General features: G+C 51.3%; 11 protein-coding genes across 11 annotated transcripts, besides 9 other annotated features; 5 read left to right on the top strand and 6 right to left on the bottom strand.

Moving 5' to 3' along the window:
- Positions 1-142: 142 nt before the first annotated feature.
- ACLA_069950 (ADP-ribosylation factor family protein) lies at positions 143-992 on the top strand (the record flags this gene model as incomplete). Its single annotated transcript, XM_001275389.1, has 5 exons — positions 143-217; positions 299-337; positions 414-497; positions 563-886; positions 966-992. The coding sequence occupies 5 exons, from the start codon at positions 143-145 to the stop codon at positions 990-992; spliced, it is 549 nt and encodes a 182-aa protein (XP_001275390.1).
- A 757-nt stretch (positions 993-1,749) lies between these two features.
- On the top strand, positions 1,750-3,281 carry ACLA_069940 (zinc-dependent alcohol dehydrogenase; the record flags this gene model as incomplete). The annotated part of the gene is made up of 9 exons (XM_001275388.1): positions 1,750-1,981; positions 2,042-2,093; positions 2,159-2,240; positions 2,306-2,327; positions 2,385-2,465; positions 2,518-2,611; positions 2,665-2,715; positions 2,771-3,027; positions 3,097-3,281. 9 exons carry the CDS (start codon positions 1,750-1,752, stop codon positions 3,279-3,281), a joined length of 1,056 nt encoding a protein of 351 aa, XP_001275389.1.
- Positions 3,282-4,636: 1,355 nt separating this feature from the next.
- Positions 4,637-7,595, top strand: ACLA_069930 (class I SAM-dependent methyltransferase; the record flags this gene model as incomplete). The annotated part of the gene is made up of 9 exons (XM_001275387.1): positions 4,637-4,894; positions 4,945-5,076; positions 5,133-5,149; positions 5,202-5,464; positions 5,516-5,590; positions 5,642-6,923; positions 6,976-7,114; positions 7,184-7,386; positions 7,454-7,595. The coding sequence occupies 9 exons, from the start codon at positions 4,637-4,639 to the stop codon at positions 7,593-7,595; spliced, it is 2,511 nt and encodes an 836-aa protein (XP_001275388.1).
- A 111-nt stretch (positions 7,596-7,706) lies between these two features.
- Positions 7,707-7,743: a microsatellite.
- Positions 7,708-7,740: a microsatellite.
- Positions 7,744-8,266: 523 nt separating the features above from the next.
- ACLA_069920 (Rer1 family protein) lies at positions 8,267-9,085 on the bottom strand (the record flags this gene model as incomplete). Its single annotated transcript, XM_001275386.1, has 4 exons — positions 8,267-8,346; positions 8,410-8,709; positions 8,794-8,911; positions 9,017-9,085. 4 exons carry the CDS (start codon positions 9,083-9,085, stop codon positions 8,267-8,269), a joined length of 567 nt encoding a protein of 188 aa, XP_001275387.1.
- A 620-nt stretch (positions 9,086-9,705) lies between these two features.
- echA (enoyl-CoA hydratase echA) lies at positions 9,706-10,856 on the top strand (the record flags this gene model as incomplete). The annotated part of the gene is made up of 4 exons (XM_001275385.1): positions 9,706-9,856; positions 9,958-10,095; positions 10,177-10,722; positions 10,807-10,856. 4 exons carry the CDS (start codon positions 9,706-9,708, stop codon positions 10,854-10,856), a joined length of 885 nt encoding a protein of 294 aa, XP_001275386.1.
- Positions 10,857-11,237: 381 nt separating this feature from the next.
- Positions 11,238-13,023, bottom strand: ACLA_069900 (putative MFS alpha-glucoside transporter; the record flags this gene model as incomplete). The annotated part of the gene is made up of 2 exons (XM_001275384.1): positions 11,238-12,644; positions 12,718-13,023. 2 exons carry the CDS (start codon positions 13,021-13,023, stop codon positions 11,238-11,240), a joined length of 1,713 nt encoding a protein of 570 aa, XP_001275385.1.
- A 41-nt stretch (positions 13,024-13,064) lies between these two features.
- Positions 13,065-13,101: a microsatellite.
- A 165-nt stretch (positions 13,102-13,266) lies between these two features.
- Positions 13,267-13,292: a microsatellite.
- Positions 13,268-13,292: a microsatellite.
- A 206-nt stretch (positions 13,293-13,498) lies between these two features.
- Positions 13,499-13,521: a microsatellite.
- A 743-nt stretch (positions 13,522-14,264) lies between these two features.
- Positions 14,265-14,291: a microsatellite.
- A 458-nt stretch (positions 14,292-14,749) lies between these two features.
- On the bottom strand, positions 14,750-15,228 carry ACLA_069890 (uncharacterized protein; the record flags this gene model as incomplete). The annotated part of the gene is made up of 3 exons (XM_001275383.1): positions 14,750-15,023; positions 15,064-15,101; positions 15,190-15,228. 3 exons carry the CDS (start codon positions 15,226-15,228, stop codon positions 14,750-14,752), a joined length of 351 nt encoding a protein of 116 aa, XP_001275384.1.
- Positions 15,229-15,688: 460 nt separating this feature from the next.
- atg15 (triglyceride lipase ATG15) lies at positions 15,689-17,692 on the bottom strand (the record flags this gene model as incomplete). The annotated part of the gene is made up of 3 exons (XM_001275382.1): positions 15,689-15,821; positions 15,875-17,430; positions 17,489-17,692. The coding sequence occupies 3 exons, from the start codon at positions 17,690-17,692 to the stop codon at positions 15,689-15,691; spliced, it is 1,893 nt and encodes a 630-aa protein (XP_001275383.1).
- A 484-nt stretch (positions 17,693-18,176) lies between these two features.
- ACLA_069870 (VPS9 domain-containing protein) lies at positions 18,177-20,460 on the top strand (the record flags this gene model as incomplete). The annotated part of the gene is made up of 2 exons (XM_001275381.1): positions 18,177-18,520; positions 18,579-20,460. 2 exons carry the CDS (start codon positions 18,177-18,179, stop codon positions 20,458-20,460), a joined length of 2,226 nt encoding a protein of 741 aa, XP_001275382.1.
- Positions 20,461-20,957: 497 nt separating this feature from the next.
- On the bottom strand, positions 20,958-22,436 carry ACLA_069860 (uncharacterized protein; the record flags this gene model as incomplete). The annotated part of the gene is made up of 1 exon (XM_001275380.1): positions 20,958-22,436. The coding sequence occupies one exon, from the start codon at positions 22,434-22,436 to the stop codon at positions 20,958-20,960; it is 1,479 nt and encodes a 492-aa protein (XP_001275381.1).
- Positions 22,437-22,885: 449 nt separating this feature from the next.
- ACLA_069850 (uncharacterized protein) lies at positions 22,886-24,238 on the bottom strand (the record flags this gene model as incomplete). Its single annotated transcript, XM_001275379.1, has 1 exon — positions 22,886-24,238. The coding sequence occupies one exon, from the start codon at positions 24,236-24,238 to the stop codon at positions 22,886-22,888; it is 1,353 nt and encodes a 450-aa protein (XP_001275380.1).
- Positions 24,094-24,128: a microsatellite.
- Positions 24,095-24,118: a microsatellite.
- Positions 24,239-24,815: the final 577 nt, after the last annotated feature.

The raw sequence follows: 24,815 nt of genomic DNA, 5'->3' as shown, positions 1-24,815 counted from the left end.
CATCATTATCACCTCCGGAAAGGTCTATCTCTCTTCCGGCTCCTCGCACTCAAGGTCTCCGCAAACACCTACCTTTCAGGGTCCCGTCTGAGCTCATCCACCGATCGCACACCAGAGATACTCCCTTACCCGAGGAGCAATCATGGGTGGCTCACTATCACGTATGTGGTCTTTCTTCTGGACCAAGAAGGAGATCCGAATTCTTATTCTGGGCCTTGTAGGTGCACTTGTGCTCTAGCGAGCATAGGATCTGCTCGTGTGACTTCTGAGGCTCATGCGCGCTCTCTCTATACTATAGGACAATGCTGGAAAAACTACGCTTCTTTACAGGCTCAAGGTATGCTGGAGCATTTCTTCAAAATTGAGCTATGCCTTTTTGACCGTTCCGCTAACAGCCAGGGTTTCTCTGATAGATCGGTGAAGTTGTTACCACAATACCAACCATTGGATTCAACGTCGAGTCGGTGACGTACAGGAATCTGAATTTCAACGTCTGGGTACGTCAGATGCTTTTTTGGGCCGGTGGAGGTATGGACAATCGCTAAATCATGGGTTTACACAGGATCTTGGAGGTCAAACATCTATTCGACCATACTGGCGCTGCTACTACGCCAACACTGCTGCCGTTATCTTCGTCATTGACTCGACAGATATAGAGCGACTCGGTACCGCTGCGGACGAACTTGCGACTATGCTAAATGAAGAGGAACTCCGTGATGCGGCTCTATTGGTGTTCGCCAACAAACAAGATCAACCAGGTGCCAAGGGTGCGGGAGAGATCTCGGAGGCCTTGAAGCTGGGAGAACTGCGCGATAGGAATTGGAGCATCGTAGCATGTTCCGCCATCGACGGCAAAGGTCTTGACGAAGGCATGGATTGGTTGGTTGTAAGTGCTTCCCTACCCTCCTTATCCTGAAAAAAGTGTATGTTTAGAGACTAAATTGGGACTTTTTTTTTTCTTCAAGCAAACTCTTCAATCGGAGAACGCATAAGCGCTGGCGTTGTTCGATCTCTGTCCTAGATTCCCGTTTTCCTCTCCTTCGCAGTTTATAACTCCTCTTGATGTCCCCTCCTTGAAGGACTCGAAATGCATGTTTGTCGAGTTCGAGATGCCTCCAATCTTTTTATTCTTTGCCGACTCTGTTATGTTGCACAGAGTCCATGTTTTTTATCCGGTACACTTTTTGGTTGCGTCTTGGAAGGTTTAGCATAATATCCTAATCAGCCCGGCAAGAGATCGATGGCCTTGCAGGGTTCGTACTTGAAATCCATACCTCAGCATTTTCGAGATGGTGTGAATGTCCAGGTTGACTGTTTTGAGTAGAATGGATTTTATGGTCTGGTCAAAATCTTGCGATATCTGCTTATCCCCCTTTTTTTGTAGTTGATGTTTCATTCCCTACTAGCTACTACCGTGAGAATGAACACTGGCCAAGTATGTCTTCAGGGACTATCTAACGAACTGATCAACTCCAAGAGTCCCTATCTGATCAAAAGAACTGCAATCTCAACGTCTTATCGATGCTGAATGCCTATCATCGAACATTGCACCAATCAATATCTCGTGATTGTCGCCCGATCTCCCATGATACCAGGTATCAGATCGTCCCCGCATTTTCCCATGATAGGGCTATCAAATGATCCTGGGATGGTCTAATAAGTACGGCCTTAATATTCTATGCAATTTTCTACTAATTTCGAGGTTTCCAAGGCATATCTACAACCGCGGACCATCTAATAGAACTAATCATGCAAATTCCTCTCACGCAGACTGCAGCAGTTATTCCACCTGCGGGAACATATCAAACTGCCCAGGTGCAAATCCTCTCGGACCGCCCTGTTCCAGCTCCAGCGGAGGGAGAGTTGCTCATCAAGCTTGAATATTCGGGGGTCTGCCATTCCGATGTGCACAGCATTCGGCGGGACACGCCCATGCTGACCGATGTGGCGGGTCATGAGGGTGTGGGGAAAGTGGTCAAGGGTGAGGGATGCCATGCCTTGCACGTGTCAAATGATTCTAACAGGGTATACAATCGGATAGTGGGAGCTGGGGTAGAAGAAGAAGCTTGGCTGGGTAAAAGGGTCGGAATCAGGTGAGCCTAGTGTTTCGGCAAGATCGTTGTGAACTCAAGGCTTACCATGCGGTTGTCGATGATAGATGGCTTTATAGCTCTTGTCTCAAGTGTGAGATCTGCGCTATTAACCATACGGCCTGTCCTTACCAGAAGAATGCGGGTGCGGTATGTTCATCGCTATGATTCTGAACAAGGGTCCAACCTGCAGGGACACAGCTAACGTGGGATAGAATGTGCCGGGAACTTTTCAACGTGGGTGATCGACCTTTCTGCAGCAGCGTTCAATAGCGAGTCTAATAATCCGCATAGAATTTCTTGTCAGCCCTGCAGAGCATGTCACGATAATCCCATCGGAACTGGCGCCTGATACAGCAGCGCCCCTGTTATGTGGTATGTTTTTGTATGGGTTAGCTTGATTGAGCTACAGCTAACGTACAAATAGCGGGTATTGCCATGTACTCATCAATCATGAAGACGAGAACCCGGCCTGGGGACTGGATTGTTCTTCCCGGAGCTGGTGGGGGTCTTGGGCACATGTATGTCCCTATCAAAACATGATAGCCCCGGTCCAGACTGACGGTGCCATCAGGGGAATTCAAATTGCTGTGAAAAAAGGACTCAAGGTTATCGCCATTGATAGGTAAAAGGATCCTCCTACTCCCACCTCGGAATCAGTTTGCTGATGTCGATCCTAGTGGAGAAAAGAAGAAACATCTATGTCTCTCTCTCGGAGCCACGGCCTTCTTTGACTACAAAGTCGATGACATCGAGAGGGAGGTCAAGAATCTTACTTCAGGCTTGGGCGCTCATGCGGTGATATGTACCGCTAATAGTGAGACCGCATATCGGCAAAGCATGCAATTGCTCCGCAGTTTGGGAGTTCTTGTCTGTGTTGGTATCCCGAATACGCCGTTTAGGCTGCCGGCAACCCCATTCGATATGATTTTGAAAGGTAAGTCTTAGCGCAGAGAATGATTACGTCCCCATGCAAGGTGGAATAATCAATGACTCTTAAATATAGGTCTAACGATTGTTGGAAACTCCGCTGGCACTGCAAAAGAGATGGAAGAGTTGATGGAGATGGCTGTCGCAGGAGATATCAAGGCACACATCGAATGTTTTGAGTTTGACTGCTTCAATGATGTGTTACGACTACTGGAGAATGCCGAGATCGACGGGCGAGCCGTGATGAAGATTCCGGAGTGATAGTGTTGGCGCAGATAGCTATACTCTGGCGGGATAGCCTGGCGAAGAAGATGCTTCTCTGCGCTTCTCTAAGAGGAGTATATAGACTTCGCTCTTCCGATGATGGTAGTAGTGATGTACATACTGAATTTGCACCTAATGAGGTCCTGTATTCTCTAAGTCCTTGAGGATTGTTGGCACGGAGGCGGATAGAGAACTGTGAGTGAATGAGTGATGTGACATATCCGGTTCCTAGCAAGGTTAGCAACCCAATTGATGAGAGATCTCTGAGCCATTGTATCAATGTTAACAAACACAATATTTGATCACCGCAAGATATCAGTTGCCATCACTGCGATGGCGCTGTTGTTCTTGTGATAGTCAGGCTGCTGGCGGATTCAATGCCGCTCAACCCGATTGTCACCTGTCAACTGGCAAAGCTATTTTCTCCTGTTTCGGTTCTCTGGTCCCTCTCTCTCCCATGCACTGCATCATTTCAGTAATCCAAGTCCAACCTCTTATCTGCCAGATTCAGAACTTGCGGATCATCAGAATAATCGGTGTTTCAACCTCCCAATTACTCATTATCGATCCGTGGATGGACACAAGAAGATCGATGGACCTCACGACGTTCCTCCAGCCAAAGTGTGCCGGCAGTCGGCGTTATGATTGGCTCCGCACCACTCATACATCCAAGCAGTTCAGACAGCAAGACTCGCCATTAAACTTCACCCTCAACACTGATGCTCCCTGCCCATGAGCATCCTGCTGATTGCGACCCTGGACCGGAACGGAGTCCCCACGTCTACTTCTTTCCTCCACATGCGGTCACTCAGCGCTCTGACTTGTCCAGGCATGAATAGCTCCAGTTGTTCCGCCATCTCCAGGTATCTACCATGCCTTGCCCTTTTCGGTGCTCCAGTGCAATCAAGCAGATCCTCTTTTCCAATGGTCCAATGGTATTCGGACCTTACTGCAAACTTCTTCATGATGCTCTGTACGTTACGGGCTACCAATAGCCACTTGAGCCGTCCTTGACGGTGTCTCCATGTTAGGCGACTTTGCCTTTCGCAGCCTTTATCCAAGCTTCACCTAGCAACGTTAGCATGCTATCTATTCTCAGGACCATGTGTAACCCTGATAGGATATTGCGAAGCATGCCGCCTCGATAGTAAGAGCCAAATGTACGATCGAGGGGTCATTGTGGGGCGTCCTGAGGATGCTTTCGAGTGCCTTTGCCCCGAATGTCGACGCGATTGATTCAAGAACCCTCTCTTTCCCTTGACTGGGCTCTGATTGAGTCCAATCTCTCTTCATCGCTGTTACTTTGAACTCACCTAAGTGCATCAACGTCTCCCAACAACCATCTTTGTGCCATGAGCTCCTTCAGCAGTATTCCTGCTGGCTCGTTATTGAGTCGCATGGAGCCTACTCATGTGTACATTGCAGGCGCCGGATTCCTAGTCTGTGCGCTTGTCAGTGTTGTTCTCATACTATCGTTTCAGCAGGGTAAAATTGACTACAACCGTGGGATCTTCACCTACCTCCGGTTTGCCTATGCATCGTTCCTCAAGCCGCACGACAAAAACGGCAATGGTCAGCAGGATGCATTGGAGAGTTTCTACAAGACTCAAGTGGGAGCTTGATATGGGATCATAAGGGGACTGATACTGACATTGCGCAGGCTGGTGTGTATGACGCTACTCGCAAACGGCTCCTTCGTGGACGAGAGGATATGCTGGGACTCGTTGCCGCGCAATTGAAGTACAAAGTGGAGAGCAAGGAGCTTAAGGCCGGAAAAGCCATCTGGGTTGATGTGAGACACTCCATATTCGTTAATATCCCCAAGAACATGTTGCTAATTTTATTTAGATTGGCGGAGGAACTGGGTAAGCGACATGAGCCCCATGAGTATCGAATCCCTGCCTAACTGCAACCTAGTTACAACATCGAGGCGATGGCTGCTTTCCTACCAGTTCAGTCGTTCTTCTCGCACGTCTATCTGGTCGACCTGTCTCCTTCACTCTGTGACGTCGCCCGTCAGCGATTTGAACGCCTGGGCTGGAAAAATGTCACTGTCGTTTGCCAGGATGCACGCACCTTCCGTCTACCAGACGAAGAGAAAATCGACCCTCGCGCCCGAGTCACATCCAATGCAGGCGCACACGTCATCACTATGAGCTACAGTCTGTCTATGATTCCTGGTCAGTAGCCCCGATTGATGGCTTGAGAAGTACAACGCTCACCAAATTCAGACTACTACAGCGTGGTGGACTCGTTAACGGACCTATTGAAGCCCTCGGGTCTTCTGGGTGTTTGTGATTTCTATGGTAAGAACCACAGGAGCATGACAACTGAGTGGGCGCTGATGCATTGAGTAGTCCAAAGTATTGTTGACGTCTCTTCGCGCAACTACATCGGCGGTGCGTTTAACCGTCACGTTAACTGGCTGGGTCGTGCCTTCTGGCGTGCTTGGTTTGATGCGGATCGCGTGAGTCTCGAGGCAGCGCGCAGAGATTATCTGGAATACCGCTTTGGAACTGTCATCTCTGCCAGCGAGCGCAATTACCTCCTGGGGGGCATTCCCTATTACATCTTCGTTGGGCGTCAGAAGGAACTCACCTCCAGTATCTCCGGCCAGGAAACGATCGAGAAACTGGACGCTTCATTCACCGAGTCGCCATATCTGTCTCCTGCAAATCATACCAGAGAGGTGGAAAAGGCAATGGTACAGAGCGCCCAGGAGATCCGATCAAAGGCTTATGAATCTGCTGTGGTCAACCTCAGCGCGAATCTGCCTCTTCCTTCGTCCTTCTACCAGAACCACCATTGCCGCATTTTCTACAATGACCTGCTCCCCAAGCACGCGCAGTTTAAGAACGAGTACATCTATGCTTTCAATTGGGAAGACCCTCGCGTCGACCACAGACTACTGGACATCAAGCGAGATGATGTCATTCTGGCAATTACCAGTGCGGGAGACAATATTTTAGATTATCTGCAGAAGAGCCCGAAAAGGATACACGCAGTGGATCTGAATCCCAACCAAAACCACCTTCTTGAGCTCAAGGTTGCCAGTTTCATGGCTCTGGGCCACCGTGATATCTGGAAAATCTTTGGCGAGGGGAAGCATTCTGAGTTCCGCGAGCTCCTGATCTCTCGTCTCAGCCCTCACCTCTCAAGTCAGGCATTCCAGTACTGGCTGGAACACACCCAGATTTTCACTTCGAAGCATGGCCGAGGCTTGTACGAGACTGGTGGATCCCGGCATGCGATCAAGATGGTCCGGTATCTGTTCAAGGTCTTCGGCCTCGATGCGCAAGTGAAGAAGCTCTGCGAGGCCCAGACGCTCGCTGAGCAACGTGAGATTTGGCCCCGAATCCGCTCCGTCCTGCTGAGCAAACCCCTCCACTGGGCCATAGTCAGCACCGAATGGTTCGCATGGAAGGCCGCAGGCGTGCCTCGAAACCAGCGAAACATGATCATTGACGATTACTTCAAGCGAATGGGCCTGACCAAGGACATGAACCAAGGCAAAGACATTGGTGGCCAGTCGATCTGGCAATATGTCGTTGACACCTTGGACCCAGTCGTGAATGAGACCATGATCAGCAACGACAACTACTTCTACTTCCTGTGTCTGCAGGGACAATTCTCAAGAAGGTAAGCGCATCGCGCAGGGAATGCCGAGTCTGTCCAGCTAACAAGCTACTAGATGCCACCCCACCTACCTATCCCCCAAAGCCCACGTGAAGCTCTCATCACCCGGCGCCTTTGATGGCCTCCGTATCCACACAGACGAGATCAACGAGGTGATCCGACGGATCACTCCTCGAAGTCTGACAATCGCTGTGGTGAGCGCCGTCCCCCCACCCCTTCTCTTGACTTTGACTCCATAGTTTCTCACTAATCCCCCTTCGCAGGTCATGGACTCCATGGACTGGTTCGACCCCGAAGGCACCGAGGCCTCCACCCAAGCCCAGAAACTCAACCACGCCCTGAAGATGGACGGCCGCATCCTCCTGCGCTCCGCCAGCATTGAACCATGGTACATCAAGCAGTTCGAGGAGAACGGCTTCACAGCCCGCCGGGTGGGCGCTCGCTTCCCCGGCTCGTGCATCGACCGGTAAGTTCTCGCAGCTTTTCTATTTTCCTTCATCCTACGCCCTTGCAACATGCTGACTTGGAAATAGCGTGAACATGTATGCTTCGACGTGGATTTGCACGAAGACAACGGAGCTGGAGCGGCCGACTTCTGGCCGCACGATATCGGCATTGTCACTGGGTGAGGCTGGTGGGAAGAGATCGCAGAGTGTAGAGCACCTTGAGATATGAGTTTGTTCTTTGTTTAACCTCGGTCAGATATTCCAATGAATGTCATGGTTCTTTCGATTCTTTGGCAGTGAGTGTCGCGGTTTCGATGAAAGAGATGTTCTATATCCAATGTTCTTTTTTTCTTTTTTTCTTTTTTTCTTTTTTTTTTCAATGATATATACGGTTTACGTGATACCAGCCAGCCGGAGGTGGACTAGACTTTATCTTCAATGATAGCAAATCCCATGAACAAATTTTTTTGTTATTGATTCCACTGATCAAGAAACGAAGACGTAGAGTTACACACGAACAGTCTAATCAATACAATGAATATAGTTCTAAACTAGCGTAGGAAGCAGAAGAGAAAAAGAAAAAAAAATAGTGGGAGCATCGCAGACTAAAAAAAAAAGCTCTGTACAATAGAAATATGGTTTAAGGGCTCATTAATTCAGATCACACAAGGGTCATCATCAATCAACATCAAGTATTAAGAGTGTTTCGTCTTCTCTCATGGGCGTCGCATCTTGCAGGATTGCAAACCACCTTGAATCAAAGAAATGTGTCCGTTTCTGAGGGACAAAAAAAAGGGGCGGAAAGCGGATGAGTAGGGCGATGAAGAAGGTGTGCGTGCTGCGTGTTTAGGGCTGCAGCGGCGCATACACGCCCCACCATTCGCGGATAATTCGTTACTCTTATGACCGGCCGTATCTGGTCTTTCCGAAGGAGAAAGGCACGTAGCGGTACTTGATCATATGCTGGATTTGGCGTCGCACTGTGTCGCGGGTCAGTTGGATGCAAAAGAACATTCCGGGCAGGTGGGGGCTTAGAAACTTACTCGTGAGCACAAACAGGATGATCCAGTAGACCACCAGAACGGGCCAGAAAACAGGGATATCGAAGACGGAGAACCACGAGCAGGTGAAGCCGATGGCGATGGCGCGGGTGGCCGAGTGCCAGAACTTGAACTCGGGGAGGCGGCGGATGAAAGGACGGAACTCGTCGTCCTGCTTGGTGGGGAGGCTGGCGGCGGCGTCACCGTCCTCAAGACCTTCGTCCTGGGTGAGTGAGGGGTCGAATTTGGGTTGCAGGAAGAGCAGGAAGAGGTTCAGCAGGTAGATGCCGAGCGTGTATGCGACTTGCGTGAGGCTAGGTTAGTGCTTGCTTCCAAGGGTACCGGATCAGAACGCCGGAGAAGGGGGAGGGGGGTGATGCCGCATACCGATGTACCATCCCTGAGCCAGAACGATTCTCAGGAAGAAGACGAGAAGGAGGACGACTGTGCCGACCCAGCGGTAGGTGGTGAAGGGTGTCAAACCGTCGAGGTAGGTTTGGTATTGCTGTTGGGCCGAAAATGGTCAGCTTGACGTCCGTTTCTTTCTTTCACAGAAAGCATATCACGGCCGCTGCCATGCACATCGACTCGGACAAAGGGATTGACTCACGCGCGCGAGCTTCGAGGTTTGCGCTGTCACCGCCGTGAACGGCGTCTGCTCGGGCTCGGGAACATCCATGTCGATAATAGGAGAGAGGAGAGAGAGAAGAACGGGAGAAAGGAAAGAGAGAACCAACGACGCCTGATGGGACTACCAGACGACAAGGCAGGAGCAATATCACTCGAATCGACTCTGAGGAAGATGCGTTTGTTATTCACTGGAGGGGAACGGACCACAGTTGTTATCTGTCTTGCTTGGTATCTGTATTATTATTGTGTCTGTCTGGTTCCGTCTGTTCAGAGAAAAAGTGTCCACTGCTGACTGCGCAGCGCCGGCAGACGTGGCGGAGAAACTAGCCCGATTTGGCTGCACTAGCCACGCGTCTAGAACTGCGCCTCAGTGAGAGACAGGTGACATGCCACTAGGCCTGATTGGGGTTAGTGAATGTTTATGTCAGCGCTGCACTTCACGTGCCCCGCATTGCCTCGGAGTGAACGGTTCTCGTCGGCGCTTGCGGGGAGAAACAAGCATCATAGCTTGGACAACGCCGAGCTTCAACTCTCTGTTAAGTTACGACTGAGCTGTTGGGATATTTAAGAATTCCCTCCGTACATACCATCTGAATATAATAATACTAGTCGTCCTACATTCCCCTTCCACCCAATTGCTGCCTCTCTCTTCCCTCTACACAGCCCATCATGGTCTCTCGGCAGTGTTCCCGCCTGGTGTCCTCTAGGACCGCGGTTCCTCTCACATCCTATCTTACCCGTGTCGGCAGGCCATACTCCTCCGCTGCTCCGGCGTACGAGCACATTCTCACGTCGACTCCCAAGCCTGGTGTTGGACTGAGTATGTATTCCCCTTAGCAACGTAGACAAACACAGATTTGGGAGAAGATTTGGAGCCAGTGGACATGTATCTAGGGATAAGCGAGCTGACCCGTCCATAAGTCACACTCAACCGCCCCAAGGCCCTCAACGCCCTCTCCAGCCCTCTTTTCAAAGAGATCAACGACGCTCTCTCCAAATACGAAGATGACAAGGAAATCGGCGCAATCGTCATCACAGGCAGCGAGAAGGCCTTTGCGGGTGCGCTTCCTCCCCCCCCCCCACCCCTCCTCCTCCAAACAAACAGACAAACAACTAACTAACAACCCACACCCAAACCAGCCGGCGCCGACATCAAAGAAATGGCACCCCTAACCTTCTCGGCCGCGTACACCAACAACTTCATCGCGCCGTGGTCGCACCTCGCCAACTCCATCCGCAAGCCCGTCATCGCCGCGGTCTCGGGCTACGCGCTCGGCGGCGGCTGCGAGCTCGCGCTCATGTGCGATATCATCTACTGCACGACGGGCGCGACCTTCGGGCAGCCCGAGATCAAGCTGGGCACGATTCCCGGCGCGGGCGGCTCGCAGCGGCTGACGCGCGCGGTCGGCAAGAGCAAGGCGATGGAGCTGATTCTGACGGGCAAGAACTTCAGCGGCGCGCAGGCGGAGCAGTGGGGGGTTGCGGCGCGGGCGGTCGAGGGCGGCCACGCGGAGCTGATGGCGGAGGCGCTGGCGACGGCCGAGACGATCGCCGGGTATAGTCGTGTGGCGGTGGTGGCGGCCAAGGAGGTGGTGGGAAAGAGCCAGGAGCTGTCGCTGAAGGAGGGGGTGGAGTATGAGCGGCGGTTGTTCCATGCGTTGTTCGGGAGTCGCGATCAGAAGATTGGTGAGTTTTGAGCGAATTTCTTTTTCCATGTGGGTTGGGCTTTGAGGCTTTGGTTACTGACTGACTGACCTGGGGGGGGTTTAGGCATGACGGCGTTCGCGGAGAAGAAGAAGCCCGAGTGGTCGAATGAGTAGACGGTGCATGATGCATGCGTACCGAGAAGGTTGAAGTGCCGGGCCTGGGCTCTACTATTATCATGCCAGATACCCATTGAACGTACCGACGCTCGTAAAACCGAATATATTGCTGAATCAACACTAGATCCATTGTGAGATTGTTACCACTGACTGAATGACACGGAAATAAGTACTACACATGGGCACGGAACCATATATGAATTGAAGTATTGTTTGACTGTAAGAGTATATTAAACAGAGCGAGTCTGGCAGTATATAACAGGACATCATAAGCGCATCAGTCGTATTTGCATGAGTAGAAAGAGGATATGTACAGTACATCATGTCCAGGGGGAGAGGGGGATGAGGATTTACGACTCGGCGAGGCGGCGCAAACATTCAAGCCGGTTGCGTCGAGTGGGTTGCCTGCTTCTCATCGGCGTGCGGAGTCTCGTTGACCGCCATCACGCGCTGCGCGTTATAGTTGTCGACGACCTGGCTCTCGAGGGTCTCGTCGAAGACGTCGACGTGGGTGGTGGCGAACTTCCGGGCGCTGACTTTGCGCTCGAAGAGGAGGTCCAGCTCGGCGAAGGTGCGGCCCCGGGGCTCGGGGACGCGGAAGTAGGTGTAGATGATGCAGAGGAAGCAGATGCCGCCCCAGAAGAAGCCGGTGTAGTTGCCCCAGTCCCAGGCGGTGGGGTTGAGCATGTAGGGGGTGAAGACGCCGCAGATGATGCCGACGACGTTGTACAGGTTGCGGCCCAGGACGACGGTCTTGATCTGCAGGCGGCGCGTGGAGATCTCCGCCACGAGCGAGTAGGCGACGGTGCCCACGCTGAGCTGGTAGACCAGCGCCCAGATGATCATCATCGAGCCCGTGGCGAGCGAGGCCTGGTCGCGGTGCGCCTCGGGGACGAGCCCGAGGAAGCCCATGACGAGGAGCATGACGCAGAGCCCGCAGAGGCCGGCCAGGTACAGGGTCCGACGCCCGAAGCCCATGGACATGAGGAACCAGGCGCCGAAGACACCCGCCATGTTGATGCCGTACTGGCCCATGGCGAACGAGTAGGCCTTGGATGCGTCCAGGCCGGCCTGTTCGAGGAAGTAGGTCGAGTAGTTGGAGAAGGAGTTGCCACTCAGGTTCTGCATGGCCCAGACCATGCAGACGATCTCGGTGCGGCGCAGGTCCACCCCCTTGAAACAGTCGAAGTAGCTGGCGCCCTTGGTGATCTTCTCCTCCAGAGCGGTCGTGTGAACCATCATGGCAATCGTTTCGTCGGCGTTGAAGTCGGATTCCTCCCGGACACTGGTCAAGCGCAGCAGGGCTTTCTTGGCTTGTTGGATCTTGCCCTTGCGCACTAGCCACCAGGGCGATTCAGGCGCGAGGGCGATCCCCAGAAGCAGCGGCGCCGGCCACATCCACTGCAGGGAGTAGGGAATGCGGTAGGCCCATTCGTCGTCACGGTTGATCATCGACCTGATCACCCCGATACCGATCAACTGCCCGAGACCCCAGCAGAAGTTGACATAGGTGGTGAGATATCCGCGCAGAGCCACGGGGCAGACCTCGGAGGCATAGGTGATGGTCAGCGTTTGGAACACTCCCCAGGGAACACCGGCCAGGATTTCCGCCGCGAGGAGCGCTTGTACGTTGGGAGCCGTGAAGAAGATGGCGGTGAATGCGGTGATCAGGATAAGACAGGTGATCAGGGTATAGCGGTATCCAAACCGTTCCGAAGCCCAGCCGTTGAGGAAGAGACCGATGATTTCTCCCACTGCGGCGCCGTTGCTCAGGCCTGCTTGCCACTACAGGTATCGCATATCAGCAAAACAAGGCACGAGGTATATGCGACAAGAGCACGCGGAAGAAACACCCTACCCGAGCAGGAACCTGATAGGTACCATCGGCCGTCAGTTCGCCATATTTGCGATTGAACTGCGAGAAAGCGTAGAAGTTGTTGACGAGGGAGATGTCATAACCCTCCATGGCAATACAGGTGGAGATCAGCAGACTCCATCCGACCGCTTTGGGATAGGTCTTGATACCCTCCCAGAGCGACATGCGCTGCTCCTTGTCTGTTGCTGCTTTGGCATTCTGAATGATCTTGGCCACCGATGCCGTTGAAGCCCGGCGCTCATCGTCGCCCTTGGTTGGCTCAATGCCATCCTGCACCTTGGAGTCCATGATGCGAACCCCGACAGATGGTCACTGGGTAAGTGCGAGTAGTATGTATGTATATGTGTGTATGTGTGTATGTATGTAGGAGTAGGAGTAGGAGGAACGGAAGAGAACCCAACGGTCTGAGATGACCACGACAATGGGAGAACTGGAAACTGAGTGAAAGGAGAAAGGAGAAGACTAGGAGGTGGGAAGGTCCACTGAATTTAAGGCGTTGGGAGGACTAGAGAGAGCGATGAGCAATCCCCACTCTCTCTCTCTCTCTCTCTCTCTCTTGTTCTCGAGCCGGTTTGGGAGTAGGATGAGAGGCCTTCTGGCGATACAGGAAAACAGTCCGTGATCTTCTGTACTTTTCTCTCATTTGGGCCTAGAAAGAAAATAGAATTCCAGCCAGAGAACTAATCAATCAATTGTGTGAATAGTGAAAAGCCGAAGAGAGAGTGAGTGACAGGCGTTTGCGGGGGAATCGAGGAAACGGTCGAAAAAAAAAAAAAAAAAAAAAAATTTGGCTGTTCTTCCAATCTGACCATTCGGTTAGAGCCAAGCCCACTTAGGGGGGACTGGTGCTGGTGCCAAAATGGTATCTAGTCGCTTCAAGGCTTCAGGATGTTAATCGTTAATGTTAGGAGTTGGGGAAGCTTTTGGTGGACAGGGCTGAGGATGAGAACTGAGAGCTTGTCTTTTTTTTTTTGATACTGAGCAGGGATTGACTGGTTGCTGTCGTGCTGTTGTGCTGTTGCTGTTCCTCCTCCTCCTCCTCTACGCTCTCCGCGTCCACCAGCACCCTTCACTCACCATCACCACAGCTCCCCCAGCATCAACACTGACCATCATTTTCATCTACATATCTAGACTCCAGATTCCAGAGTCTAAACTAGATCGAATTCCAACCCCAGACTCCACTCACTTCTAGCGTGGGGAAAAGACTGGCGTTGTCCCGCATTCTGACAGGGCGATCGGGGCGGGAGGTCGAGGCATTGCGCTTCTCGCCAGCGTTTCCTTTGGATTTCCGGCCTCCAACCACCGAATCAGCCGCTGAAAACGAGAATGTGAGTCTATCAGCTGACCCTCTCACTGGTTGACTCGAAAAAACTACGAAAAACGAGCGTTCAATGGGTGAAAAACGAGGCATGTCGGTTGTTGCGCTTCGGAAACCGACTTCCGCTGCTGTTTTTGTATGGCGAGTCGAACAGTCCACCACCCGCAGGTTCAATCCTCCGCATCAAAACGTGCTATCTACAATTGCAATATACTTGCAATAATATACTTGCAATCTACACATGCCACCAGAATTGATCTACACGATAGAATTTGAGCTTGTCGGGTACCACCACTACTCTTGCTATCCTGCTTGTCTGCCGCATGGTCCCCCGAATTGATCGCTTGAATCATCCAGAACCACAATGGACCCTCCCCACGAGCTCGTGGTTCTGCACGATAATATCTCGTGCAACAACTGTCCTCTAGCTCAGCTCGGCACAGGCTAATTGAGCGGTGTTTGACAAACAAATGCCACGCGAATGTTCACTCCCTGTATGGACTATGGAGTTCTCGCAACCCAGCTTCACACCTGCAGCCGACGAATCGGGTGTAACCATCCACAGAGCTGGGGATTGACACGAACAGACTGAAGGACGAGAATTATCTTTATCTAACCGGCTACTGGCCAGATTCCAAACCTGGGACCTCTCAATCCAGATACTTCCCCCTCCCCCCCCCCGAGCTTCCAAATTCAATAGCCGTCTGTGTAGCTCCCCAGTTTCATATCGTGCAACCTGCAAATGCCTCGGGTACTCGACGAGATTCCCGTTCCCCGATCCCACTCGGCTCTATCGACAGTGATCTGGGAATTGCCGATCCGGACGTAAATGTCGACACCCCACTGGTGACCGCTGTCGTGGGTGTCGTTAGCTTTAGTCTCAAAGCAGACGCCGGACGCCGCGCCGCGAGGACCCCAGACCCCAGACTCCAAAGTCACTACACTAGTGGCATCGTGTGGTTGAAGCCTACGACGCCATGGTACCTACCCTGATACTACATACATACCGTCCCTGCAAATAGCAGATACCCCGTAGAGTTTCGCTCTGGAACTTGTCTCATCTTGCATAAGCTCATCCATAAGCCCAGGTGGGTTGGTAAGAGAGCTCCTATGCCTCACACGTACCTACCTACCCCCTTCTCATCTCCATAGTCCGGTTGTCTTCCGGCCATGAGATCTCTCAGACATGGCTTGCGAGTTGCGACTCTCTATCCATTCTGATAGCAATGCAGCTGACAGAGTAGTTACCCGAATCCGATCAAAGAATCTTCCAAACATCTTTAAAAAAAAAAAAAAAAAAGGTATTCACCGTTGAAGGCTGCGTCTAGTCAAATGACACGCGGTATCTAATCTTCCAATCTACTTTAATAATGACAATATACTCCAAGATAGCCAACAATGAAGATGAGGGGAGGGGGATAAATGCAATTGATTTCAACTCGCGCATGTGGCAGGATGTTGACATAGGCCAAAAAAAAAAAAAAAAGCCAACGAGGATACTGCGCAAAATCGCGAAAGCAACGCCAAACCTGAATGAGTTGTTCGTATACGGTCATCATGGATGCGATGGAACGGGGAAGATGGGCATCGTAGTCCTGTTTGATCATCTTACCACGTCTTCTGCTGGGCAGGCTAGATCTCGTAGTGTTCAATATCGCTACCCCACGCAAATTCAACCTGACGAAGACGCTCGAGGTACATGCGCGTTAGTGGGTGGGCGGCGCCGTCGCCTATGGAGTGGTCGGCCCTGACGTGATCGGATGATCTGCTGTGGATGTCGTGTCATGGCAGCCCCCGAAAAATCCCGGAGTATCGCACGTCGACGTGGAAAAAGGCGGTGCTGTCACGGAAGCTGTCGTACTGCTGGGGTCACGGCAGCCAAACCATCCGGGGTCTTTACATGTAGTACTAGATATCGGAAATGTCGTTGGGGTCGCAATAGTGGTTGTGACTGTCGGCGCAGCCGTCGCGTCCACCGTCGTGGTCGAGTCTTTGCAGCCAAACCAACCTGGTGTTTTGCACGTGGATGTTGTCGTTGTTGTAGACGTTGCCGTAGTAGCTGTAGTCGTGGTGCTTTCATCCAGACAGCCCCACCAGCCGGGCGTCTCACATGTCAACGTCCTGGTCGTGGTAGGCGTTGTGGTGGTGGAGGTTCTCGAAGTTGTCGTGGTTTCGGAACCATTACTACGGAAGAACTTCCATAGCTCGCAGTCGTAACACTCCTCTTCAGCGGCACAAGGCGGTACGTTATCATATACCTCGAGAACATCGCTGATTACGGCCTTGATACGGTGTGTTGAAAGTGCAACACGCCAACCTTTGTCTTCCACTGTGTCGTAAACACACATTTGGCCGGTGTGACATGCGGACTCCATCGCATAACCGCCCCAAGTACAAATGGAACCGACGCCATTACACGTTCCCATGTATACAGGATCGGCAGTGTGTCCGAAGTGATAAGTCCCAGTATATTTTCGCGTCTGAGGAAGTCGAGGGTCGTGACCAGGAGGGCTGGGGAGACCCAAGCGAGCCGCAGGCAAAGCTTCAGGTACAGCCTCAAATGTCACAACAGGTAACCCGAAAGTCAGACCGAGAAGGCTGGACATCGCACCCCCTAGCGAGTGACCCGTCATCCAAACATTTGCGTCCGGGTACATATCTGTCACATTTGTGTAGAGATCAATGGCTGCTCGGTAATATTTATTTTCGTCGTTCATCGCTTCGGCGATGCAGGTCAAGTTGGCTGTAAATGCCGATTGTTGGCAGTCACAGACCTGCCGCCAGAGGTACGAGCCCCCTTGCCCGCAGCAGCAGCTGAAAAAGAGATTGTCATTGATCTTGTCATTCGTCGTCGTGCCGGCACCGTCGAACAGTGCCGGAGAGGTTCCCTTCAAAGATATCACGATAGTGTTATTCTTTGTATCGGCATATATGTGGCCCCTCAGCCCATCCGACTGCCATCCGAAACTCGATGAATAGTTGAAACGACCATGGATATAGTTCCAATCCTCCGTGCCCGGCTCTTCGATATAGTCATTCGCCGTCATTTTGGCGAAAGTGAGAACGGTCTCTTTCTTAGTCACATCTGGGCCAGCTAGTGTATCCATCACCCAATCAGACGAGGATAGAGCCACTGCCTCCCCGTTGTACCTTGCAGCTGTCAAGTATCCTTCAATGACCGAAGGCCGGCGATCTGCGAGACGTTGGATGGTAAGAGGACTCGATGAGGCCACAAGGGGAGTATCAAAGGTGACCAATTCCTTTTCAAGTCCATCATCCGAAACAGCCCACAGCCGTGTATGCGGTTTGATATCGAGTCTCCGATGAAGATCAGGTTGGTCATTCGTACCCCGTTCATATATATGACGCAGGGTCTGTTTTTACTTGATTAGACACTCTCCACAGTACAAATAAACAGCGATCAAAACTCACGAATTCATGTTCGTTGGTAAGTGATGGAGGGCCCGTCAGAGGAATTTGGGGGCCGAGGAAGGGCGAACCCGGGGATGGAGGGTTGAAGTATACATGATCGTTGGCGGAGACGACGCTCGGAAGCAGGACAACGGACAATAGAAGGGTGGAGATACTCATGTCTCGCATAGCGTGTCGTTTGATCCGTCTCTGGCTGCTTTTCATGATGAAAATCGATGACTGAAGGATACTTTGAGATGAGTCGACAATCCAGCCATTGCTTAGGATGCCTATCGAGGCGGCGATGACTTATCGGGGGCGGTGACGCAGTTGGTGAGGAGACGATAAGTGCACGTGACACAGTGAAAACGCGTGACAGGCCAAGTGGGGCTTCCCAAAGGAGTAAGCTTCAGCTATCTGCCGCATGCAACAGTGGATAATCACCTACATGGCCAGTTGATTAGGTTGTCACTGATATTACTGCTTCATCAACTTTGTTTGTATTATGTGATGCGTCTTTTGTGGTTGCTGTCATACCTTCGCTTGATCTATTCTGCGACTGCTTTTAATGCTCATTGAAACCTGCCCCTGACCATCGAGTATCGGCTGATTAACGTACAGCTGCGGAGACGCTGATATTACGCGATCTGCATGGGCCGATCAGCTGGACCTGATTATAATATGCGCAACGTGTTCGCCTGAAAAAGCCATGTCGTCGCATTCCTCTATTAGTGAGGCAGGGAAGCCTCGCCTTCATACTGTTCGATCGTTTCCCAGAATGGACAACCCCGAAGTGAGCTCGTTCGCTCGCAACCGAGCGAAGACAGTGCAATCAGTGGCCATACCAGAGGCGGTTGAGTCGACTGTGCTTCCTATCCCTCTATCACCGGAGAGTGAGCCTGGAGCCGGTCCAGATTTGTTTGAAAAGAGAGGCTCATCGGACTCAAGCGTTAGAGATGATGGACACCTGGGTGAAGAAGTTTCTGTGTTATCACTGGGTATTCATGAGCAGCCAGAAGAACTTCCAATTGAGCTCATCAGCCTAACTGATCGGTATGTAACAGCAACCTCATCATCCATGCAATCAATTGCTGACAATATGGCGGGCTAGGTTCGTGAACTCATTGACCGTCAAGGTACACTCCTCTCCACCTACAATCGAAAAGATATCGCACCTCTTCCAAGACTTCTATGTGCGCGCGGAATCACACATTGCTACCCACATCTCGGCTCTTGCGTCCAGAATAAACCGCGATCCTTCTCCTAACCCTCCACCACCCAAAGGCACCAGGGGTTTTGGCCAGCCGCGACCGAATAATAAAGACTCAACCACTGTCATATCTGGTCGCCAGATGCTAACCGCGTCAGAAGTCACTGAACGAAGGAAAGCCCGGAAATCTCTCGCGTCCAAGGGCCCTGCATTGGAAGAGGCCATCGAGCGAAGAGCTTGTGAAAGCATCTACGATAAAATCTGGAGACACAAAAGCACCTTGGATGAAGTCAGAGATGAAAAACTGCGCTCGAAGACAGCGGCATTGCTCTTGATTGGAATCAACTTGAAAGACCTCGGAATTGATATTGACTTGGACACGGTCAGTGAAGAGAGACAGAAAGAAGCCGATCACTTTCTCTCTGTTGCCCGAGACTGTCTGGCCAAAATGAACGATGTGCAATACCCTTTAGGAAAACTACAGTACCTTGCTGCTGCGCATAAGGCGATTGTCGACGCTTTGACCAAGCTGCTTCCTTCGTCCTCGTCAGCTGATGAAATTCTACCTACCCTCATCTATACACTTGTCACTTGCCCACCTGAAGGCATCAACATCATCAGCAATCTTCTCTTCATCCAACGTTTCCGATCTTCAAGTAAGATCGACGGCGAAACTGCTTACTGTTTAACAAATCTTGAAGCAGCCATTAGCTTCTTGGAGAACGTAGAGCTATCAGAACTTCGAACTGACGAGACGCCGGAAGGGCAGCTCAAGACAAGCACCAACAACACAACACCTGCGTCCGACACCATTGATACCGTTGGCTTGACCAACAAAGGCCCACTGACCTCAGTCACCAAAGTGGATATTTCGTCTGTGATCTCTAAGCCAGACACTAAGGAAGCCGATTTTGAAAGACTGTCCAAGCCTCAGCAACCCCCGGTCCCCCAGCAGGGACGCTTGAATAATTTGTTTCAGCCCCCTGCAAAGGTTCTTGGTGCTGCCAACGACGCTGTCCGCAACACCGCTGATCAGAGTTTAAAGAATATCGGCGCAACACTGGACAGCAGTTTCAACTTTCTCTTTGGGCGTCTCAAAGAGCTGCAGTCCAGCCAGCTGTCCATCAAGGACGGTGACAGTCCAATCTTACCCAAGACATTAGCAGAGGCTCGCCGTCTGGTCACTGCCCCATCTTCTGTCAATGAGAACTTTGTCCAAGATGAAAATGCGATCAAAGATTCTTTGACGGTTTCTGATCGCCCCCCGCTAAGACGCATTGGCTCAAAGGCCGAAGATACATTCATGGGACTGGTCAGTGGACACAGAACTCCCCGTGACCGAAGCGCCGACAGCGTTAGGACGCAAACCAGCTCGAGGAAGGCAACCATGATTGCAGATTCGCAAAAAGCTGAGCCTTCGTCTACCTCTCTGCCTCCGTCATCATTACCTACCACACCTCTGGAGTCAATGAGAAACTTTGGCAATAGTCTCAACCCTCTCAACCACATACCCGGTATGATAAGAAGTTTTGGGCGCAGCACGTCTGACTCACCCGGGAATCTGGCATCTCTTTCTCCTTCAGACCGGACCAAGGCATCACCACTTACCCGAGAGTTGCCTACTACTATTAGCGACTCCCGACCAAAACTCAATCCGCCCATTCAGAGGTTCCTGCAAACTTCCAGCGCCAACGAGCTGACTATAGGTGACGTTTCCATATTACTGGAAGACTATAAAAGGCTTGCATCAGCGCTGTTCGGTTCAACTCCAGATCCAAAATAACGAAGATGTTGTTACTTTTTCCGAGTTTCTTATTGTTTCTGAGCCGGCTGTCTTCTTTGGGGTCCTCATTATTTTTTCATTTTTAGTCGGCGCCACAAGCACTCGGAATAGACTCGCTGGCGCTCGATGTTTATGGATTTGATTTAAAGGGTGGAAAGCATTTGTGGAGCGAATGGAGTTATACTAAGCGATGTTCTATTTCTCAGGTCTCGCAGACATCAGATCGATACTCGAAAATCAAATCTCTCAAGGGTATAATGATACTACTAACAAATGACTTCTGCATCCCTGCCCCAATGAAAGGGGTTCCTAACGTAGAAAAAAAAGTTATAAATGACATCCTCATAGCTCCATAATCGAGAAATGCGAGTATGATGATTGTAACCGCGTGGAAGAGAGGGGGGGAGAGACTCGAATGGAACGGCAAAGACAAGTATGGCTTCAACAACAGAGGCATCGTCAACCACCAGGGCTGAATAAGACTGGCACGCCAACTTTCAGGGGGTACGGCCACGTAGCACCTCCACGCCGCCCGTTCTCATCTCATTCAACTTCCTGGCCAAGTCGGAGCGCTGGTCCTGAACAACCTCATGTCTTCGTTTAACCTCCGCTTCGAAGACCGCGGCTGTCTTCCGTCGAGCACGCCGTAGATCCTTCATGTCCGTGAGAAGCTTGGTGAATTGTTCAATCAATTGGTCGCCGCAGTCCTCCCATTCATCGATGCTCAAGTTTGAAAGGTAGGTCTGGCGATCCTTCTCAGAAAGCCTCAAGAGAAAAGCGACTCTGTCTTGTTCTGCGGCAGAGGGGTCCTGTGATGGATTCAAAGTGACTGTGGTACGTGCTGTGGCAGGATCGAAATCAAATGGCTCGGCTTGGAGTTCATCGAACGTCTTCTTGGCCAGAATCTCCGGGGGATAATCAGGCTCAAGAACTCGCTTCTTGGTTTGGGTAGTATCTAAGCTTATGCGTTTGACCGAAGCACGACGGGAGAAAGGATCGCGGATCGTATCATCATCATCCAGATCATCGAAATTGGTGATATCAAAGGCGGTTATCGATGGCTCGCTATCCCGTCTTCCATGGTCATTTGCAAAGAGACCAGCATCACCCTCGGGATCATGAGTAAAGCCTGCCAGGCTGTTCTTCCTTCCAGGCTGTGCTCGTGGGCCGTTCGTGGGCCGGGTCGGCGATATTTCGAGCTTGTCAAGGAGTGATGGCTTCGGGGGGCTGAATCTTGTCCTCGGAGTTGCCGTCATACTGCGAGGGAGGACAATTTTCCTGTTTCCGTTTGTACCTCCGAGGGCTGGGATTCTCGACGCCTCCCTCTGAGGCTGATTACCAGGCTTGGAATAGGACCGTCTGCTGGCACTCCAGAAGCCTTCGAGGCGTTTGCTCAGAGGCTCTTCGATATGACGGTGTTTGTGAGACAAGTACCAATCGTTGTTTTCATCGGCTCGGTCATCGCCCGCCACGGACGTCATTTGGCTAGCATCATCATCGGCATCGTCAGACTCAAAGCCTGCCGTCTTGATGGCTTTGTCGCCCAAATTTTCGTACCAGTTCGATGTCTGGGGACGACGTCCATGGCGCAACTGGTAGAGAGCCTTTGGTTCTGGTTCCTGGTACTGCGCACTCGGAGGCGGCGGCAACTGATGCTGTGGTGTAGCTTCATCAACACCGACCACGCTTAACTCAGCAACAGTAGAGTCATCGACACCCTCGACATCTGTATCGAACATGTCTCGATGCATGGCATTTTCATGCGCTACCTGCGATGGCTGCGGAAATGTCACTCCCCCATATGCATCTAATTGGGCTCGTCCATTCATCCCCACAGGTACAGGTGCCACCAGTTTCGTGGCGGGAATCTCGACTCTTGCCTGCGCTGCTAAAGCTTGACGAGATTGGTTCGAGGCATCATTTGTAGTTGATTGAGGACCAGCCTCCTTAGAGTGGACATAGTCTCCGACACCCATTTCTACTTGGAACAGGAACCTCGAAGGAATTGATACAGCGCATGTGACTTTGTATCTCAATTGTATGTTGAGTCCATAGAACGAATATTCTGCCACACGCAACAACAGATCACATGAAGTGAGAGGTTGGCCGCACCCCAGCGTGGTGTTCGAATTCTAGCTGCCCAAGAACATTTCGAACGCGTTATCGTGACACCCCATAATCGCGAGATCACGTGTTGATAAGTACTCTCAAGTTCTCAACAGCGCAATGAACCTGCAAGTTCGTATGGGGTTTGGCGCCAGTTAGCATGGTGGCGAAATTGTACGATTGAAGGTCTTATTTGTGGTATTATTAATTGAGCATTATGGAAAGAGTAACATATCAACCTCGGTTCCTACTTGTTTGGTTGTCATGACCAGTATGTTTGGGTGATATATATACATATGACAGACAGTATAACAGTGTCCTAGAATCCCATACCAGACGAACCCAATGAAACACTATCATCAATGTGAAAATGCTCCAAGGTGTGAGCCACGCCTTTGCCCCGTTGTCTTGCCTTTTCGAAGAACTCTCGCGACTTCTGAATTTCAGCCTGTCTTTTCTCCATAGCGAGTCGCCGTTCGCGTCTGGCCTGAATGGAGCCATGCAGATCTTCCGCTTTCCCAGAATCGTGGTCGTCAAAATCGTATCCTTCTTCGTCTTCGTAGGGTAAACATGATATTAGGAGATCTCCAATCCAAAGTGATACCATGCCCCGAAGCTCCAATAATTCTGGAGAATCCGAGTATGGAGGAGACATTAGGATCTCATCCATCCTGGCTGCAATCTGTTGAGCTTCCTCAAGTTCCTTTGCTCGGACACTTGCAAGAAGGTGAATTCTGCCCTGCTTCGAGCCGGATTTGCCATCATAGCCAGGCTCTGTATCCTCATCTTCCGAGAATTCTCCGGGTAAATCTTCCGGACGACTTTGAATCTCTTCTCGAGCAATTACACTCTCTTCTTGGGCAACATACACCCACAGACCGAACATAGCCGGATAAAAGTGCAAGGCACTGACGGCATCGGGTGCTGATTTGCGATATGGATGCTGAACGACAAGTCTTTCGTAGTAGTGCTTGGCGTCCTCGAATCCCTTTCGCGTGAAGCATGGCTTGGGAAGATATCTAGTTCGAGCCAGATCGTTTTCTTCCTCCGAGCGAGTTGCTGCACTTTCTGAAATTTGACGGCCCCGTCGAAGCAGTATCTCAGCACCGACGCCCCATCGGCCGTCAACACGCACATCAATTGGTGAACCAGCGTATTCTTCACGAAGAATCAACCCCCAGGCTCTTCCGGCTCGAATGTAATCACCATGAAGAAGGCAGCGGTGCAATACTGTTGTGATCGCCGCTAAATGCTGAAGTCGAAGGTTTCCCTGATGGGCAGCAGACTGTGGCGGATAAATGGGAGGTGACAGGGAGGAAAGACTTTTCAAGATGTCTCCGTGAGTCTCCCCCTTAGCCCGCCCAGTCCTAGCAGGGGCATGAGGGAACGATCCTCCAGGCAGTTCTCGATCGAAAGAGAGACCAGCGACGCGATACTGATGGGCTTCGTCAGGGGACAACGTCAAAGATGGAGCGGTAGGTACCATCTCTGATGCAGCATCCGTTGTCTCCCCGTCATCTTGCTCCCCATCATCATCATCATCATCATCATCCCAATCATCAGAATACTTTTTGCGTTTTCTGGGCTCATAGCGAGCTACCCGCACACTAGGGGGTTGCTGCCATGATGGAAGAGGCAAGGAGAATGCCGAGGCCGTAGGCACAGAAGCCATGGATTGATCGGACAGATCAAAGCCGATAGCTTATCCTTAGACAGAGATTATCCTCGAGTCTGGTAGGTAGTCGGGACTTTGAGATTCAGCGTTTCTTTGTCTTTCTGCTCATTTAGACGCCAGCCTCCACTATTTCCTTGTCCGGTCTTTTTTTATTTCTCTTTTCTCTGCTCAAATGCAGCTACATGATATCCCCCAAAAATGATGGTGAGGGATTTTGACACATCAAACAAACCAGAATGAAAATGGCATATGCAGGTCAACATATTCATAGTTTTGTACTATGTTCAGCAAAGATTATTATTAGAGGTAGTCAAGAAAGAACCATACCTCGATCTTGCTTGGCTTGCGAGCCTCAGGCCCCACCAGGCTCGATACAGAACAAGACGAATCACCTGCCGTGAAAGCCGGGTGACTAAGCAGCCGCCCAGCTGGAAATTGACCGAAACCGCCAAGCGTTTGAATGGAGTCAACGGACAAGTCGGCCGGGCGTTCAGAGTCCAGATAACTGGCTAGATTGGGACAGGATACCACTGATACCTGGACACTTTGAGTGGCTTAGAGCCTAAACAGTCCT

Source organism: Aspergillus clavatus, genomic scaffold, assembly GCF_000002715.2.
Source record: "Aspergillus clavatus NRRL 1 1099423829791 genomic scaffold, whole genome shotgun sequence".
NCBI lineage: Eukaryota > Fungi > Ascomycota > Eurotiomycetes > Eurotiales > Aspergillaceae > Aspergillus > Aspergillus clavatus.
The sequence above is the reverse complement of the archived record's forward strand: the minus strand, read 5'-3'. Positions and strand labels throughout refer to the sequence as shown.